This window comes from Hippocampus zosterae, chromosome 1, assembly GCF_025434085.1.
Source record: "Hippocampus zosterae strain Florida chromosome 1, ASM2543408v3, whole genome shotgun sequence".
NCBI lineage: Eukaryota > Metazoa > Chordata > Actinopteri > Syngnathiformes > Syngnathidae > Hippocampus > Hippocampus zosterae.
In genome coordinates this window covers 13,679,291-13,698,774 of record NC_067451.1, presented here as the reverse complement: position 1 = coordinate 13,698,774, position 19,484 = coordinate 13,679,291, and the positions used below count along the sequence as shown (strand labels likewise).

Here is a 19,484-nt window from a genome sequence, read left to right as displayed (position 1 = left end):
TGTTTTTAACTCAAAGTGCTCCTTTGACCTTTGTCAACATTTGCTGACTTTCTCCTATCTGCAGACAATCGATGTGCGCAAAGCATGAAGTGCACCAGCAGACACTGCAATCGGATAGAATACAAGGCATTCAAGCATGTGTTTCCCGTTGCAAACATATTGGAATCGGCCCTCCGTTTCACTTGGGCTCCAACCCTGAGGCTCATCGATGTACCGTGCGAGGCGACTCTGTTGCTGTGTGCTCATCAGACGCTACAGTTGCAGTTGCAGAGACTCTGTAGAGGGCTGCAGATTAGAAGGGCAACAGAGCAGAGAGCAACAACCTCAAACTTAAACCCTTAATGAACATTCATCAAACAGGCATTTTTTTCCCCTCATTCCATTATCATTTTGCAGCTTATCTGAATTTTGTTTCCACTCTTTGCGCTCGTTAAAATGGTTTGCTGTCGACTGTTGCTGCAATCACATTTCGACAGCTCCAACATTACTCGCCCAAAAACCTAATTTACTTTTTGTTTGGTTGGTTTTCTGCTTGGCTCTCGACAAAGGCGGACGCTTTTTTGCACAGCTCCTGTCTGATTGTAATTTCCCCATTGCGGGACAAATAAAGGATAAATCTATTATCATGTGTCAAGGATCAACAGAGAACTCATGCGCACTGATAAAGAGATGCACACAGTTCATTTTTGAAACGCTCTTGCTTAAACCTTGTAAGTTTATACTGTACGTTTCGTTGGCAAGTGTTCTCCGTGTTTATTTTATGGTTGGGGTCCTTCCTTGCCGGTCAGACCCTGGGAAGGCAATGACCACAAATTGGACCCTTTACGCTATCTCTCTGTGGAAAATATGGCTCTTGGGGTAAGAGGTGAGAGGTCAGGATTGTAAAATCCACTTCCTCTGTGCGCGAGAAAACTCCAGGAGCACAGCGGGCAATGTGACGATGTGCAGTAGAACATGAAGTTCTCAGAACATTACCAGAGCTACTGTTTGTGTCCTGGTGCAGGGCACGGGGTGAGGGGAGGGTGGGGTGCATCTACAGGCACCAGGTTACACAACTCTGTCATGGATAAAATAAGCTGACATGATTTGCATGAAGCTCTACACAAACACGGTACACATTTACAGCACCCGGCGATTGGGGTTACGATCTGAGGAGAATATTTTCAAATTATTTTACAAGTACTATTTATTATTAGGTGGCCCGGTGGTTGACTGGGTAGCACGTCCACTTCACAGTGCAGAGATCGTGGGTTCGATGCCGGCTCTGGCCTTCCTGTGTGGAGTTTCCGCGGGTCTGCGTGGGTTTTCTAAGGGTACTCCGGTTTCCTCCCACATTCCAAAAAGGCCTATTGAACACTCTAAATTGTCCCTATGTGTGAGCGCGAGCGTCGATGGTTGTTTGTCTCTGTGTGCCCTGTGATTGGCTGGCAACCGGTTCAGGGTATCCCCCACATACTGCCCAAGGACAGCTGGGATAGGTCCCAACACCCCTCGTGACCCTTATGAAGATAAAGCGGATCAGAAAATGGATGGATGGATGGATGCATATTTATTATTATTCATCCATCACATGTCCGGGATTGCAGCTGACCTTTGGAAGAGAGGTGGTGTACACCCTGGACCGGTCGCCATGCAATTGTGATAATGTTGAATTTATTCTAGCTAACATGCTGATCCATATCCGACGTCATGATGTTATCCAAAATCATGTTGATTGGCTGCAGTACTGGTGGTGTTGACAAAAAAAATTATGCAGTAAAGCATTTTACTGTATAATATTGCAAAATAATGATATTGTCTTAGCATGAGATTCACACTATTTATGTTGCCAGTTGTAGATTAAATTACATTACTGGTCAGGTGAACTATGGCTACGGTGGATAATCATTCAGACTTGTTTGTGACATCCAGTAGGTTTAAAAAAAAAGGGGGGGGGGTTAGGGGGTTGAACATCCCCTCAGTTCAAACCAACAGCACAAAAAGTGATGCCACAGCCTGCCCCATTCCCAGATGCTTGTTTCTCCAAAGGATGAGTAAAATTAGGTCACAAGATGTCTTCATCTGACAGCTTTTTCACTCTTTTTTTTTATTTCTTTGGGTCACACGTGAACTAGCACAAAGTCACTCAGGGTCGCTACGCTGGTTGACATCCAACTGCTTTTAGGAGGTTCAATTCCTCCGAGGAGCCGTCAAGAGGCTTTGGTGATGTTAACAGATTGCATGTGTGGCACCAACAAAGTTTCCCAAAGCATAGACGAGTGGATTGTGGTGGAGGTTTGTTCCTTGCACAATTTTCATGTCCCTTGGGTATCAAATTTATAAAACATTCCACTTGTGGTGCACACATGAACCTATGAGAGTTCACAAATAGCAAAGACACTCAGAACAGCACGAATTGCTGTGTGCAAGGGAAAACACACTGATGATACAAAATTACAATCACACAGTGAGAAACAGCACAGAGCCTGACATCAAGAGCAATGAAAGATTTCCAATCTTTCATTTTTCGGTCCAAGAACCAGATTTCCTTCAAGCTCAAGGAAGTCCCTTGTGATTGGCTGTTAGTTGAAGGTGTACCCCGGCACTTATATATAAATGAAATATCGCTGTTACTTACTCCCCGTCGGGAGGAATGAAGCCGCCGCCGGCCATTTTACATCGCCACAAGTTACGTCCGGCCAACTTGAATACAATGTTTTAGTAACAAGGACATTGAGCTGCTCTGTGACGGCCTTATCGATGTTTTTCTTTGCAATTTTCTTGAACCAACTCTCTTTCTTTGCTTCGAATTTTCAGAGTGCTAAACACCATGTCACCAAACAGCACAGCGCATTCTTAAATGAGACCATAAAAATGGCAGCCCAGAGAGCTGACATAACACATAACCTGACCTTTAACCCCTGCTGACTCTGCCAAATTGGATCAGGTAGTCTTTTAGGCTTTTGGGACTATTGATGCAACAAAACAAACCATTCTTAAGTTTAATATGAACTTCTGGGAGTGGCTAAGGTGTTACCTGTCTTCAAAGAAGGAGAGCCCAATGTTTGGAATAACTACAAACCAATTTTCATTTTACCACGTTTACCGCAGCTTAATTTGTCCATATTTGGCAGACTGTAACACCGTCCGTTGCTTATTCATCTTACCTTAAACAGATACTTTGAATACATCAAAGCTTTTGGAGAATTATCAACATCCATTTGAGCATTATGCGCAACCTTATTGAATAAATGTTAACATTTACCGATCTACTTTTTCTATTAATATGCTGCAAACAGGTCTGTTGATGTTTAAATACATCCATCACACCATTCCAGGCACTTATCAGAACTGTTTATCCCTACTCACCAAGAAACCAAATAAACTTTTCATCATCTTGTTCTCGTACGTCACAGTCTTCGTTCTGCATACATTTCTCATTAAATTCCCAAACACTGGACCTCATTAGACACGTCTCTTAACATCGTATCCGCTTACAAAATGCTCACATCTGCTTTGAGGAGCCATCGTTTGTCCGGTTAGTAAAAAAAATATATATACAATATTAAATTAAGACAAAATGGTCCATCTTTATTGTATAAGTCATTGCCATTTCTTGTCTTACTCTCGACTCTCTTTTGTGGATCATTACAGCACTTTATTCTTGGATATTGTCATTATATTATTATATACTGTACATATTCCTTACTTTTGTTTTTGTCGTTAAGACTTACATTTTGCGGGGGAGGATTTTATATACCGGTAAGTTCATGGGATTCTTCTGCACAATTGTTTTGTCTGTTTTGTTATCCTGTCATTCTTCTAGACTTGTGCAGAAAAATAAATAAATACAAATAAATACATGTAAGGTTTTTGAAACTGTGTTTGCTTGAGCACTCAAAGCCAATCTCGGCTTTCTTGCGCCTTGCAGAATTCAAAATGGACAAGCAACAACAGGTTCCGTTAGGAAAACATCGGCGTGCAGTACAAAGTAATGTTGAAGCAGACACGTGAACATGGATGCATGAAAAATAGAGCTTTATTTGACCTATTTAAACAATAACTGGACTTTTTTGGACGATAACAAAATTGCACACCTTTAGATCCATCTTTTTTTCTCTCATCACTACTGATAGCATACGGCATTCCAACTGCTTGACATGGTGATGCACTGCACTGTGCGTTCAGGGCAGTGGGGACTGCAACAGCAAATAGTTGTTAAACAGAGTGTGAGGATTACACAGTTACCCATCTGTAGGACACATGCACACACATCTGTTCTTCCACAAAAATATGCTTTTGGTTCTTGCTAAAAGTAAAATGTTGCGGTAGGAATTACAGAGAAGACTATTTTCAGATGGAAAATAACAAATGCACAATGTATGCTGTGTTTCAACTGTGTTTGTCAATCCAGATGAGATGTACTATAGGCGTTTTGAAATCAGCGAGTGCTGTACAGGTCTTCATCCTCAGGACTGGACTGGCCAAAGTCCAAGAGTGCAGGATCTGGTGTAAATCCAGCGCCTCCTGGTGGTCGGCAAGACAAAGACAACGACATACAAAGAAGAACACATTCTGGATTTTGCACATTTTCTTGTCATCACCTCGTCATTTATATTCAAAAAGGTTTTTACCCAAGTTCAAGTCAACTTTAGCATGCTACAATCATCTTTATGTGTAATATCACAATTAAACCCAGAAACCAGGTTAGCAGATGCCTGTTTGTGCTACAATAACAATATCTAATGGCGGATGACATGATGGTTTGAACCCAAACTTGCTATCATTTGGTTTTCTTTATAGCTGGTATCTTTGGACAAATTAAATAAATAAATGTATATGATTTGTTTCTAAATATATGCCATGATATATGTTATCGTGAAGCCTCGACTTTAGATATAGTCATCTTTATTTTACCTCTTGAAAACTTCAATGACAGTCAATGGAAAATGATTCAAAGATCACATGAGTGGTCACACAAACAAAAGGCTGACACCTGAAGTCTCATCTGAGACGTCCCAAAGTGTCTAATCACTTCCGCAAAGTGAAGCATGAACGCTTCGTTAGCCACACTTCACAATTGGCTGCCCGCAGCTGTTTTTCTGGATCAACTTTGTTGAGAAATTAATGGTTTGATGAAAGAATGAATCCTGTCAGAGTCTACTCTTAGTCTTAGAAGCCACATTTCATTTTTTTGTCCCTCCGGATGTTAGTCATGTCTGTATGTAAACATGTGAATGTGATTTACAAAGCATGCGTCTTCCAAGTACATTTAATGCAATGCATTCCACATTTAAAGCCATGGGAATTATTTGAGACTCTATTTTGCGGGAAATTCCAAACCTCTTAACTATGAAATAGCAGAAAGTGACAAGGCCTTGCATTTTTTTCGCCCAATTTGTACTGGATGTTATTCACAGAGGTGAGACATTTAAAAATGTCATAAGCCAGGAAGTGTAAAACCCAAATGGATTCAAATGGTAAATGGAGTGCACTATTTTCAGTCTATCTACAACAGCGGTGCCCAATGCATTGTTCATGATCGACCAGTAGCCTGCTCAAGGGGTGTCAGGAGATGGTGTGACTGCCAGCCCTCCCAGGTTTATGCTATTGATATAGCTGCCTGTCAGCGGCAGTGAATGAATTGCATGCCTCACCACGCATGCTCATGCACTCATGTAGTCTAAACTTCACAATAAAGTACAAAATTGGTTAGCGGACAAAGTAAGACAACGATTTCCATATAGAGGATTTTTGTCTTGCGTTGGGCTCCAAGGCGTGGCGTCTCGGACTTGGTGCAGAGTGGGCAGGCCAGGGGAAAGCGAGGATGCGGTGGGGCCCACGCTCGCTGATTTTCCCCGCGGGACTGGAGAAATACTCATGGGATAGAGGATCTGGTGGTGTGGTGGTGGGTGGGGGTAACGACTGGGATGTTTGTCTGACCTGTGCGTTACGCCGGTCGCTCTGCCTGGGGCGCTTTTTGGCCGAAGGAATTTGGAGCAGAATTTTTGGGCCAATCAAGAAAACGTTCAGTCCAGGTGCCCGTTCCTTCATGACTGATGTTCATTGGGAGGTGTGCTTAAGGATCGCGATCAGCACCTGCTCTCTGGACTATGCATCCCTGGCTCATTCCATTCAGCGCACGTCATCAGAGAAGTAAGGAGATAAAATGTGCACTATTTGTATTTTGCAATATGGATTCATGCAGTTGCTGTATGCAAGTTACACCAACATATATATTGTACCTATAAAGACTTATATTTATAAATAAAAATATTGGGTCGATGACTTGGTCATTTTATAAGTAGCTCGCATGTTGAAAAAGTGTGGGCACCACTGAGCTACATCATAAGACACATCCACTGACACACACTTCACATTACGGATGTAAAAATACATGTATTTAATCAATCTAGCTACATCAATAGGCATTGGACTGGTGCATATTGATGCGCTCCTGTCCTGAATGTCACCGCATTCTACTGTACAGGAAGCACAAAGCCAACACAAACTCAAGCTTCCCGCCATCCATCAATCACCAACAAAACGGGCATCTGGACTGAGGGACCTTACTATTGACCGAATGCCCATCTCTGGTTATTTCCAATAAATTATGCAGGAAGCCAGCATTAAAAAATATTTTGATTTTAGATCAACTGTAATAGGCATACAGTGAAGAGGAATCACACTGACAAAGAAGAGTATCTCTTCTACCTGCTGTTTCATTTGAGGTCTTGATGGGAGGCAGATCCGCAGTGGAAGCAGGAACATCAGCTGGAGCCGATTCAACTTGCGCAGACTCTTTGGTTTCTGGTTCTGAACTTTGTGTGGGCTCAGCAGGCAGGGTCTCAGCAGGGGTGCCATCAGAAGCTGGAGAAATGGCCTCTGATGAAGCGATGGCATCATTAGATATGGCAACGGCGCCCTCTTGTGCTTCTTTTGTGGCTTGAAGCGCCTCACTTTCAATACGGTCGAGTGATTCTTTATGCAACGGTGTACAGATTACAAAGTTAGAACTCAAGAGTGAGTCGGGGTAAATGCCTCAATTGACTGATATGACACAGGGAAATAGAGACAGAGAAACAAGAAGACCAAGATCAATATCTATTGTACCTGAGTGTATCTCCGCAGCTGCCTGCTCGGCTGAAATCTCTGTGAGTTTGACTGACGCCTCTTCGGTTGCGATAGCAATGATGAGATTATCAGCATCTGGACCACACTCTGCTGATCGCACCTCAGTGTCTGAGATGGCAAAACTCGGCACTGTGCCGGGCTCTGAGGGGTGAGGCTCGTCAACTACTGTGGCCTCTGGTGGGGGCACAGGAGTTGCCTATGAAGAGCATTGAGCAAGATTACAGTTTCTTTAGGTGTCTTTGAAAACTCACACTCACACAATAACATTTTAACATTAAAAACAGAATTTTGGTTAGACCTTCTGCATACTGGTGTATGAACTGCTCCCCAAAAAACTACTAAATCATTTTGAAAATTATCAGTGCAGTTAATTTCAGGAAACTGTGGCATAAACTTCACAATGGGTGGTGGTCTCATGAATTTTTGGGTGGTAACTTTCCTTTCAATTTTCACCCTGTGAACTTAATATTAAAATGTGTACTTCGTAGCACACCCGAAAAAAAATAACCACTGATAATGATTGCGAATATTCTCCTTGTATAGAATAATGAATTCAAATTCACATCAACACTTGTACTCTGAAGATCTATTGTGACTATTTAAAAAAAAAGCAAATGCAACAGAAGAAAAAGAAAATACAGAAATTAATACTGAGATTTCACACAGTATAGAAATTCCCTGGTACTCTGTTGACACTGCAAATTAGCATACATTCATAATTATGAATCATGATTCTGTTTGAATGTTTAATGGAACAAATAACCTGTGGTTGTCGAGCAGCATCAGGCTCTGGGGGCTTCGAGGTGAGCAGCGAAGACACAGTAGTTCGGCTCCACTGGCCGGCAGCATACATCTTCTTGCCTGTCACCTTGGTAACCAAGAGAAAATCTGTGTTTTGACCGCACGAATACGACCGTACGGGCGTGTTGTTGTTGGTTGCTTACAAGGATAGTCTGGAAAAGCGCTCACCTTAAAGACAGCCACTGCCTGTGCTGGGTAGCACACCGATGCCCCAGCACTCATGAGACCCAATGGGACCACGATCCTCTTTAAACGAGAGCCTAAATCCCCATTTGATAATCAAGGGAAAAACACATTTGAAACTTTAAAGGGGCAGTGGGGGTTGTGTGTTTTTTGTTTTTTGGCGACTGAATTTTTTTAGACAAATTTTTTGGCATGTTGCATTTCAATGCGTAAAAAATTCTGTTAGAAATTCAAACGTCAATGGCACAAATATACCTCAGTAGATTCCCGAATTGTTTTCATGTTCAAATGACAGGAATATAGAACGCTGTTGACCTGAATGAAGAATTCCAGACTATTAAGCAGTTTTTGGTATATGATCTTGTCAATGTGCATAACAGCAGATCTCCAAAAAGCTCCCCTTCATTGGCCGCGTGTGCATGCTTGAAATTGTGTGCATCTGTGTGTGTGTGTGCGTGTGCGTGTGTCTGTGTGTGTGTGTGTGCGTGTGTGTGTGTGCGCGTGTGTGTGTGTATTTGTGTGTGATTGGAGATCATTTTACCTTTGCGTGCCACGAACATGCCAAGGAGGCCAGCCATAGTGATAGTACCAACCCTCGGTAGGAAACCCGGAGGAGGATCTTTTAAGCAATAGTACACATCTAAAACAAACAGGCACAGTAAATGAGCTGTCCGGAAAAGTTTTAACCAAAGTCTTTCGTCAAAACTTGAATAACTCTCTTGATACAGAAATACATTTTCTCTGTCTTACATTTATTCAGAAGAAAACCCTGACGCATAAAGCAAATGTCTGCCTTCGCGTCTTTAATTTAATCCGTCACCAGCTCAAAGTGGAGAGGAGCTAATCAACATGTAGGGAGGATCAGCAATGGACTCTAGTGCATAGAGTCCATTGCTGATCCTCCCCATTCCATGTATGCAGTCCATTGCTACATACATTGCATAGTATACACGCACGACTTGGTCGCCAGACTAAGGCATAACTATAACAATGACAACATCAAACTCTTCTAAGTACACTAACTGTCTGCTGGAATTACATCGATTGACGTGAGCAACATGTGTGTGTGCAGCCCAGCAAAGCTTGTTGGGAACATCTTTGCAGTTGATTCTCAATTTTGCTATTCAATGTATTCTAATGAGGAGCAGATAGCAAATTTTGCCTTGCAAACCATGTTGCAAAACCGCCTATTTTGAGCCTCTGCATTACCACTTTGAAACACGCCAGCATTAAACGATTGAATGTACCTATTACACAACCCCACATTATCCAAGAAAGAATGAGGTTATTTTTCCTTCAAATGGCATCCCAGTAGCTTGAAAAACAGAAAGAAGCGCCCACTTAATCAATCAATCAATCAAAAATTATTTAAATAGCACTCTTCATATGTAAAAATACAACTCTAAGTGATGTGCAATTAAAACATCAAAAATACATCATTAAAAGAGGATCCTCCCACCCCCACAATAAATTCATATGATCCAAATCCATACCTTTCCATACTTAAGTAAGAAATACAGTATACCAGTCATTCATATCATGTGGGAATCGCCTTTGGACTATTTTTGTGTGTTTTGGAATAAGTAAACCTGCAATAAATGTGAATTATGTCATGTACGCTTGTGAAAGTAGCAAGTACCATCATTGAACTCACCCTCTCCAGCGTGGTAGAGATTTACACTTCCTCTTTTCACAGAGATGCAGGCTCCCTGTGGGTACAAGGGGATACAACCATCATAAAAAGCAACATCACTGAACTAAGTGATGCGCATACCGTTCCACGTTCAAATGTAATGTTATGCTATTTTTTTAGTTTTCAAAGTTTTAATTTATTCAATTTTAGTGTTTTATTTACATATGTACACTTCATTTCTTTTTTTCCCCTTTTTTTTTTTAAGAAAACGGGGATCCTATAGCTCAAAAACCTGACGTGATAGAGAAAAACGGAGGTCAGTTTTGGATTCCGCACCCAAAATTATTTAAAAACAGCTGTCAGACAAAACTCAATAAAAATTGTGCTGCCCAATGTGAGCGGCCAATTAATCAGTCGGCCCTAATTATTATTATCATCAACAACTTTTAAATGATTCAGAAATCTTACCGTATTCTGTGCCGGGTCAAATTTAACCAAAATATATTGGTTGACTTCACAAATTCAAAAGAGATCTGAGTTACCTTCACCGTATGAACTAAGGGTTGGAGGTGTTCTCTTGCTGAAGCTAAGCCACTCTCAATCAGCCCTGGCTGATCAGGAACAACCTGGACCTGAGCAGACTTTGGCTCTGGGGTGTAGATGTTCAACTAGGAGCAAAAGGGTAAAAAGTTATGTTGCAATTGTCACATACAAGACATCATGTGGATTGGCCTCCTTCAATACAGATGGGGGTACCTTCTCTCGAGTAATAAGGCCTTCAGTGGACATTTCACTAATGGTGTACACTCTAATGGAGGCGATGCCCAGCATCGCCGGCACGGCCACCATAGCCACCTAGGAAAATAAAAAAGTGCAGTGCTGAATCTGACTTTCGAGAACAAAACATTACATGTCGGAGTCTTTTCAAACAATTCGTTTACTATAGTGCAACTAAAACAATTCTACATCGATCCATTTTCCAATCGGCTTATCCTCACAATGTGAGCCTTGTGAGGATAAGCCGGCATGCTGGAGCCTATGCCAGCTGTCATTGGGTAGTCGGCGGGGGACACCCTCAACTGGTTGTCAGGGCACACATAGACAAGCAATTATCTGTGCTGACACTCACACCAAGGGACAATTTAGAGTGTTCTATTAGCCTGCTTTGCATGTTTTTGAAATGTGGGAGGAAACCGGAGTACCCACGGGGTGAACATGCAAACTCCACACAGGAAGGCCGCAATCAGAATCGAACCCTGTACCTCTGCACTGTGAGGCCGACGCATTAACCACCCCAATTTGACATCATACACACAACATTTCCACACATGGCAAACTGAACACATGGTCTGAATTAATCAATGCACGGCAACTTACTGAATTACATCGGATGTTATAATGCTAGCTGCTCAAGTGAAGTACAAAAAGCGAATGCCTCTTTTAATTTAATGTGTTATGTTATTGATACAAGTAATGCAAATGAATACACACAGTCACACACGTGCACACTCAGACATTTACATGAATATGCATATTCACATACTGTACATACACTACAATATACAGAATACGTACTCACACTCTCCCTCTGTCCATATATATTGAGTGTTCTCAGCATGCATGATGTCACTCACGTTTGCTGCAAACTACGTTTGAATGTAAAACACTGAAAACTAATTGCGTGGCATTGGTTAAAGCACAATGTATTTTGTCGTGTCTTAGGAGAAGATCAGCTCCCATTATTGTAGTTAGCACAACTATAATGTAATAAGTGTGTGAATACTGCACCACAAATCAATGTACGATAACGTACTTGCAAAGGCGGTATTGGCATTCAGGACCTTCACGTATTATTCTTTATTTTTTTTTACTTTAGGCCAATACACTAATGCAAATTATACTAGCTGCAGCCGAATGTCAGTAACATTTTTTTGTCATTTTGAAATAGCCTGGCCAATACAACTGAACTTTAAGATTAAACAACTCTACCATCAGATGAGAACTTAATGCTCCACTACCTCATTCTGAAAGGCTGAAATGCAGAGTATTAGATAGATCTGACAAACAACTACAAAGGATTGTCAGACAACACGCCGTGTACATATTCAGTGGAAACATTAATTTACTACGGAACATAAGCGTTCGACGAAGCTTCACCTTGGCCGCCATGACACCGATCCCCCTTTCTTCTTCTGGGACTGCCGTAGTCTGCAACTTCGAGTTCACCAAACTAACCTACTGCCATCTACCATGAAAAATAGTATTGCAGTTTATTGTAATGACAAACTCTCTCTCTCTCTCTCTCTCTCTCGCTACTCTCTCTCTCTCTCTCTCTCTCTCTCTCTCTCTCTCTCTCTCTCTCTCTCTCTCTCTCTCTCTGTCTCTCTCTCTCTCTCTCTGGTATGCTCCAGCAACTCCCCACGAATCTGTTCAGAAAAAGCGGTGTTGAAATTGGATAGGTGGATGGAGAGATGCACATAAATAATGCAGCGGGGGGGGGGGGGGGGGGGGGGGGGCGGCGGTTGCACATTTAGGAATTAAGTGCAATATTCAATGATTGAAATTGGAGGGTTTTCCAGAATTCCCAAAAGATCGAGGCACATACGCAAAAGCGAGCTCATAGTGCAGAAGATTCAGTTTATTGGAGTTAAAGTTTAACAACTTACAATCTGTATTTTTTGTAATATATACCCATATATATGAAACCAAAAAAGGCTACTTAGGAAGAATAAATGTACTTGTCTTTTTTTTATATCATCTTCAGTCCGTTTATTGTACAGAATTACAGTAAGCTAATAACATCCTTGAAAAAGAGCAATATGTTCCTTTTTTATGTCGCAGTGCAACTTACATCTTACACACCATGTGCAATGTACCATGAGGTGTACATGTACACCCCTGAAAGGACACACAGTGAATCCCCCTTTTAGGCCTGGTTCTGCAGGTCTACACACACAAAGATGAGAAAGTGATTACACAAATCAGAACTGTGGTCACAAATCAGAACTTGTCTACAGTCAAGTTGCTGTTTCGCTGAGCAGCATGTGAGAAAAACGGAGAACAAACCAAACGTTGAGTAACGTACAGACCTCTGCAGACTAAGACTGCATCGTCAATTGTCTACAGCTAAGTGTATGAAGGAAGTCCGGTGTGGTCAGTCTGACGATGTTGGTAAGGAGAGGATTGGGAGGCACAGGGAAAGTCCTTGCATCATTTAGTTTTGTTGTGGTACTGTCAAATAAACCATTCAAAAAACAGAACTGTATTTTTGGGTTGTGTTTCATATTTCACAAGCGTGTAACATGATGATACAAACTAGAGCGAGACTAAAAGAATGATCGTAGAAGGTGAGGCATACCTAAATATAGTGCTTGATACAGTTGGTGCTACACGATTGAGAGTTCGTCACTCCAGGGGGCGCTATTGAGTCTTTAGCCAGCTGTCGGGAAGACATGACTGAGATTGTATTGAAAAACACGGTATCAAACAACCTTTTCTTTGCCAAGTGACAGTATGTTTATAACTCAAAGTCACTCTGTGGTGCATAAACTAAATTTTCGTCACCTCTTTTTTAGGATGCTGACGAGGTGATGCATCCCATCCAATGTTGATTTAATAGACTGTCCACCCCCCCTTCTTCCAATTGTACAGACCCACACATATATAGAAGAAATTCTCACATCGGTCAAAATGAAAAATCATTCTTCAATGGTACTCTTGTGTGTATCATGCGCTACGAGTCGGTCAATCTTGCAATCATAAGGAGCATATAAGAATTGACAAAAAATGATCCACAATATTTTACCCTGTCCAATTAAATCAGTCCCAGGCCTTTTCACATGCATCGCATAACCAGGAGAATGTCTATGAGTCAACTTTTATGTTTCTCCATACCAATAAAAAACTCTCTGTCACTCTGATTGATGACAGGCTTTGCTCAGAGTTAAATTGCATCAACAGCAACAGTGTAAAGAGGGGTACAATGCAAAACCTTGGCATAGAATACATCATACTTTACATTATATTTATGACACAAAACGTAAAGATAGTTATATATTTGTCTATGTTTAAATATATTAGTCGACTGTACATAAATCTTCAGAAAATTAGAAGCCTTTACCTGATATTTTCAACAGCAATGGTAGAGGCCAGTGAGACAGACCCTGTGATGTTGCTAATGAGATTAAAATACATTGAAAGTGCGTTCTTTGCAATGAATGACTCCTTTGAAAATGACTCTTGCTGTCACAGTATAACAACCCCCCAGCCCCACCCTCAAAAAATGCACACATTCAAATACATCCTCTCAGTGCTCTCTCTAAAAGCAAATCACAGTGGTAGTTGAACGCAAACATTTACATTAGTATACACAGCAGTAATGTGTACACAAATACAAAATCTCAGAAGAAAGGAGAGACAGAAAAAATTAAAAATGGAATGACAGACAACAAAGTTTGGAGCGGTGCTGAGAAAAGAAAAAATCAACTGTAGATTTGCACACAAACAGAGGAGTCTAACCTCCCTGCGCGGATAAACATTTTCACAGTTTGAAATTGTGTGTCTAGAAAATGGTCCTTGTTTGCCTGTAGCGGTGGTTTTCATTGGTAAAGAGACATGAACAGCATTAATGGCAAGTTTTCACAGTCTTTAAATAGTCACTGAGCTTACTTTTCCCACACTGCCCTGTCAGATCATCTCAGAATAATAGTGCATGATATGCAGGGAAGAAATAAAAGAGAAACAGTGAACGGGGAGAATTGGTGGCTCTGGGTGCAAGTTCATTAGTACAAAAGTACAGTGCTGTGGTGAAAAGATTTCCTCTGTATTGCTGCTACATAGATGCCCCTCCACCCAAAAATCGACCAGATTCAGAGCAAAAACAAAATACAGTATACAAAGGACATGTCCAAACATATCCATTATCATTCATTTCCTTCTTGACAGGCATGTGAACTTTATGCTGAGTTCCACAGACAAAAGATGAATGGTTTCTGTTCAGGCATGCAACAGACACCTGTGGGGTCCTCAGAGTTATCAAAAGTACACTCACATACATCTCACTTTTCCCTCTGTATTTACATGTAACAAAGCGAGCATAGGTGTGTGTGTGTGTGTGTGTGTGTGAGAGAGAGAGAGAGAGAGACAAAGAGAGAGCGATATATAGATAGAAAGTCCAGTCTGCCATCTATCTCACACATGGGTCTCAATAAAGGAGTGTGTGTGGGTCATGATGGGAGCGCTCAGTGGGGAGAGATCATCCTGGCCATTGGTGCCGGGGCTGAGTTGACAGATGTCGGAATAGAGCTCACTGTGCCACTGTTTCCAATCTCTGAAGGTCTGGGAGCACAGGCCTGGGTCCTCCAAAAGGGCGCAGATTACTGCCAGCTCAGACTCTTTGGCCTGGAGGAGACATTACCACAATTAGGTGGGCAAGGAGTTTATGTTTTGTTGTCAGGATTTACGCAAACACCCTCAGCAATTTTCCACAAAACTTTGTGGAAGAGTCAGCTATGGGCCACGAAAGAACCACTTAAATTATTGAATGGATCTCCATTTCCAAGGTGTTGTCACTTAATAATACTTTTTTTGTGTGTTAGTGAATGCCAAACAAATCTTGTTAAGAAAGTTTTGGCAGATGGCAACTACAGTGCAACCTCCAAATTTGAATGTCCCCAAACGGCACGACTATTTTCCACGCTTACTGCCGTCATCCCTTGATGTCAGGTGAGACCTCAGCACATTGCGCCAGGCTTTATCTCAGGCTTTTTTACACAAATACTTAATACTGTACCAGAGAGTGAAGGTAAACAGTAAGAGCATGATGATCACAACTTTAGCTCAGGATTTTTTATACCACCACTTAATTTATTGTATAAAGATTAATTCCTTTACATCCTACGGGGAAGAAAATATGTGATTATGAACAAAAATGGAGGTTAACCTGTATGCCAGAATAAACAGCTCGGAAGGTGCCATGTTTTTCCCCACATGATTATGGTGCTTGTTCCAAATTAGGATTAATTTTCTTTGGTGAAGGTCTATACTCTAATGTCATTATTTTCTTTTTCTGGAAACAAATTAATTTCTCCTTGCTACCTTTAAGGTGCTGCGTAGTGCTCTGATGCGGTGCAGTCTGTCGTTGAGAAGGGGGTCCCTGACTCTATGAGTGAAACCTCGTCGCAGTTCCTGCCTGCTACAGGGTCTTGGGTCACCTAGCGCTGTAACATTGGCTTGTTCAAGGGCGCGGTAGAGTTGCTCTAGCCCATCCGGTGGCTCCGGTTCACGTCCGTCGGACACCCGTCGCTCTCTTCCCTCTGAGACCCTCCTCTCTCTGCTCTCAAATCTCACCTCTCGCAAGTCTGAGGTAGCCAGGGGAGAAGCAGAGAAGAGATATTCAGTGAACGGTTCTTTTTTTTTTTCTTGAGGGGCATGGGCATGTTCAAATTTATTGCAATAGCATGGCAGGTCGTAGTTGGCGATTGTATCGTTGTAACAGTCCTTAGAATACTCCTTTTGGAATTCACAGTACTGTATATAATATGTAAATGACGACTTTGTCAAGTACAGTCATGCCACCTTGCTGACAAAGCAACGAGCAGTGAACGCACAACATTATAGCACAATCAGGACTGTGTTTCAACAGAAACAAAAACCCTACTATTTGGGGAAAAAAGAAAGGAGGGTCGCGGGGGGTGCTGTACCCTATCCCAGCTATCTTCCGGCAGTAGGCGGGAGACACCCTGAACTGGTTGCCAGCCAATCGTAGGGCACACAAAAACGAACAACCATCCACGCCCAAAAGGAAATTCAATTGTTTTATTTATTTATTTATTAAAAATGTCAAATTAATCAGGCTTGTGCTTCCATGATCCATTGTCACTTTGGGAGACAGGGGGGCAGGAAGATCTTTTTTTCATGGAGGCAACTTTTTATTTAAAATTAAATTAAAATATTTAAAAAATCTCACTTACGGTAACCTGTAAAGGGCCTTCACATATCCCCAAGGGTACATAGCCCCCCAGTTGAGAACCGCTCCTTGGGTATGTCTACTTATGATCACAACGGTACGCTGTATCATTTGTTATCCTTTCTTATGATAAGGAAAAGGTGTAACTTTCTTACCCTCTTCACCCTCAAGCATATCTGCGGCCTGCCTCTCTGCCTCCTCATCTTCACTTCTCTCCTCCATGTGAGGCGATGAGTGTATCAGCTTTCCTCCAAATGGGTCCCTATTTCTAGGTAGACTCTGACTGCGCTGCTTATGGGAACGTCGGTGCGTGTAGCTGTGGGTGTACGGACCACGCTCTAGAGGGAAAGGCCCATCCCGGTCCCTGTCTCTCTCTGTGGCGTGATGTCTTCGTACTGGCAGTGTAGCCTGCCGGCGTCTCTCTGGCGACATGCCCTGTCTGCCAAGTCCTCCATACAGCCCCATGTCCCCAGCCATGCTCCCCATTAGGCCACTATAATCGTTTTCTCCCGGTGCTGTCTGGAGGAAATGTAGCCCCGCGCTGGTTAAAGGGGTCTCAATGAGGTCCTGCCAGGAGCGACGCTCACGATGTGAAGACCGGCAACCTGAGGAGTGGGTACTGGTGCTGCCTGTTCCCGTGCCCATGCCCAATCCCTCTCCACGCTGGTCTTCTGCAGATGAGTGGGAGTGGGTTGACTCGCTGGAAAAATGTCGCCCGTGCTTTGGTTCTGGGAAGGGGCTCGAGGAATTGACCTGCAGAGGAAGAGGGGAGGTGGAAGAGACCATCTGTGGAGGGACGGGGGAGGTGGAGGCACTCATTGGTAAAGGATGGGGAGATGGAGTGGAGCGCATGAGGCTCATGGAGCTGAGAGAGCGGGGCAATTGGTCATAAGTGTGGAGGAGGTTAGACTTTGTGGGAATATGTAAGTGGGGCGTGTGGCACGGGTGGGTGACAATGAGAGGAAAAGTGGGGTTTTTAAACAATAAGGAGATGAGGAGTGAAAGGAGGAAACAGCAAAAAGCAGAGCGTAAAGAGACCAAAAGATGAGAGCAAAAAAGCAATGAGATGTCAGATGAGTATCGCCAAAAATGGTGGACATGGCTGTTATGTGGCTAAACTGAGAATGGCAACAACTCAACATAATGTCCAAACCTCCTCGAAAGACAGACGTCCACCAAGTGGTACCGTTTAGCTTAGCTCACTGAATGATAAACCGCCATGAACTGTCGCTTGTTGTCACCAGTGATTGTGAGAGCAGATTACAATAGCTATGTCAGCTATCGTAAATGTTGAATGTGATGGCAGCTTTTTTCCTGGCATGCGCTTACTTATCATAAGACCACTTTGTTTGAGTAGAGGTATATTTTGTGTTCTTCTGATTCAATTTTCAGTGTCACACACGTACACCAAATAATGGTTCTGTTACAACCAAACAAACAGGATAGAAATATGGTTGAAGGTAAATCAGGGTCATACACAAACTGAGTTGAATGAGAACAAGTTGCTGCCATCTATTGGTCTGACTGTGACTTGGCAGCATGACACACATCATGGGCTTGGCTGCTTCCCGAACCAGATGAACTTGTGTTTTATTGATGTCGAAAGCACTTAAAACTGTGGGTATCTTTTGAATAAAATATTTCATCAGAACGGGACGTTGTTAAGTTCGTACTCACTGATGGTGTGCGGTGGTAAGTATCGCAGAGGGAGGATGGTCCCTCTTGTTTGAGTGTCATAGAGCCATCAACCTCATCTTGATCACTCTCACTCCAGTAGTCTAAAGTTGAGAAAAGTAGGAAAGAACATTTGAAGCTGAGAAGAATATCTAATGCTTTACATCAGAGCTCGTTTGTCTCACCTTCATCTGGACGTGGCACTTTGTCATCCGGTGTGTAGCCAATAGCTGCCAATCCAAGCCGGTTCATCCACCTTTAAAATAGAAAAAAAAAAACATGAATTAAATTTGAAATGAGAAAGAGAATTAAAAGAAGTCCACAGGAAAGGAGACCATGGATAAAAAAAAATTAAAAAAGGAAAGATGGAAAATTATGGGTTATACTGGGTAACTAGAAGGTGATGAATAAAAAAAGATTCACTTTAAATAATTAAAGTCATGTCTCGTAACAGTTCAGATTTTTCCAACAGACTTCATCCCCTTGATGAGGAGACAAAAGCAGAGAGTAAATTGGAGTGTTGGATGCAGAAAGAGAGTGCTCACTGTCTCCTTTCCCAGTCTCTGAACTATGATTCTCAGATGGCTTTTTTATCTCCAGCCACACATCCTGTCCTCATCCAGATTCACTGTCTCTCTATTCTGCCTGTCTGTCTGTCTCCACGGCAGATTCAAACTTGTCTCGTGTCCCTGCAGACTCTGAATAATCAGGCTGCAACTAAGAATAGAAGCCTCATCTGAAAAACAGGACCAGGAAACTCATCATTCTCCTCTTGCCGGGTTGATGTCAACAAATTCAGTTGATAGAAAAACAACCCAGAAGAATCACAAGTGTACAGTATGTATAGCCAGCAGTGTTGTCCATCTGGTGGCGGTGGTGCTGGTGGGGTCAAGCGGGGGGGCTAATGGGAAGGCTTTCTGGAGGCCACAGCAATTTAGCTACAACTAAAGTAAATTGATTTCACGTAAATATGGTCAGAATTATAAATACCTGCAAATGTAACATCCTCGAAAAGAGGACCAAATGTAACATGAATGCAATTTCAAATGTTTTGTTGTTTGTAGTATTACATAGCCCTGAGCCTAATAATTTGATCTAAATTGCTTTCACATA

At 42.2% G+C, this 19,484-nt stretch overlaps 2 protein-coding genes across 3 annotated transcripts in view; both read right to left on the bottom strand.

Annotated features, from left to right (window-relative positions):
• Positions 1 to 4,000: 4,000 nt before the first annotated feature.
• Positions 4,001 to 11,981, bottom strand: apool (apolipoprotein O-like). Of its 2 annotated transcripts, none has more exons than XM_052058063.1 (10): positions 11,888 to 11,981; positions 10,487 to 10,585; positions 10,273 to 10,398; positions 9,752 to 9,806; positions 8,639 to 8,737; positions 8,083 to 8,174; positions 7,877 to 7,981; positions 7,093 to 7,309; positions 6,694 to 6,960; positions 4,001 to 4,506 (listed from the first exon to the last, which is right to left on the bottom strand). In XM_052058063.1, exons 1-10 carry the CDS (start codon positions 11,897 to 11,899, stop codon positions 4,421 to 4,423), a joined length of 1,158 nt encoding a protein of 385 aa, XP_051914023.1. In that variant the 5' UTR covers positions 11,900 to 11,981; the 3' UTR covers positions 4,001 to 4,420. The 2 variants fall into 2 exon arrangements, with proteins under 2 accessions (XP_051914023.1, XP_051914032.1); XM_052058072.1 differs by having other exon boundaries at positions 6,694 to 6,864.
• Positions 11,982 to 12,347: 366 nt separating this feature from the next.
• si:ch211-26b3.4 (connector enhancer of kinase suppressor of ras 2) overlaps positions 12,348 to 19,484 on the bottom strand; it is a 59,673-nt gene continuing 52,536 nt past the window's right edge. The window contains exons 20-24 of the mRNA XM_052058547.1: positions 18,557 to 18,627; positions 18,375 to 18,475; positions 16,853 to 17,450; positions 15,827 to 16,089; positions 12,348 to 15,130 (exon numbers count right to left, since the gene is read on the bottom strand). Coding sequence (XP_051914507.1) covers positions 14,921 to 15,130; positions 15,827 to 16,089; positions 16,853 to 17,450; positions 18,375 to 18,475; positions 18,557 to 18,627 — 1,243 coding nt within the window. The 3' untranslated portion in view covers positions 12,348 to 14,920. The remainder of the gene's footprint in view (positions 15,131 to 15,826; positions 16,090 to 16,852; positions 17,451 to 18,374; positions 18,476 to 18,556; positions 18,628 to 19,484) is intronic.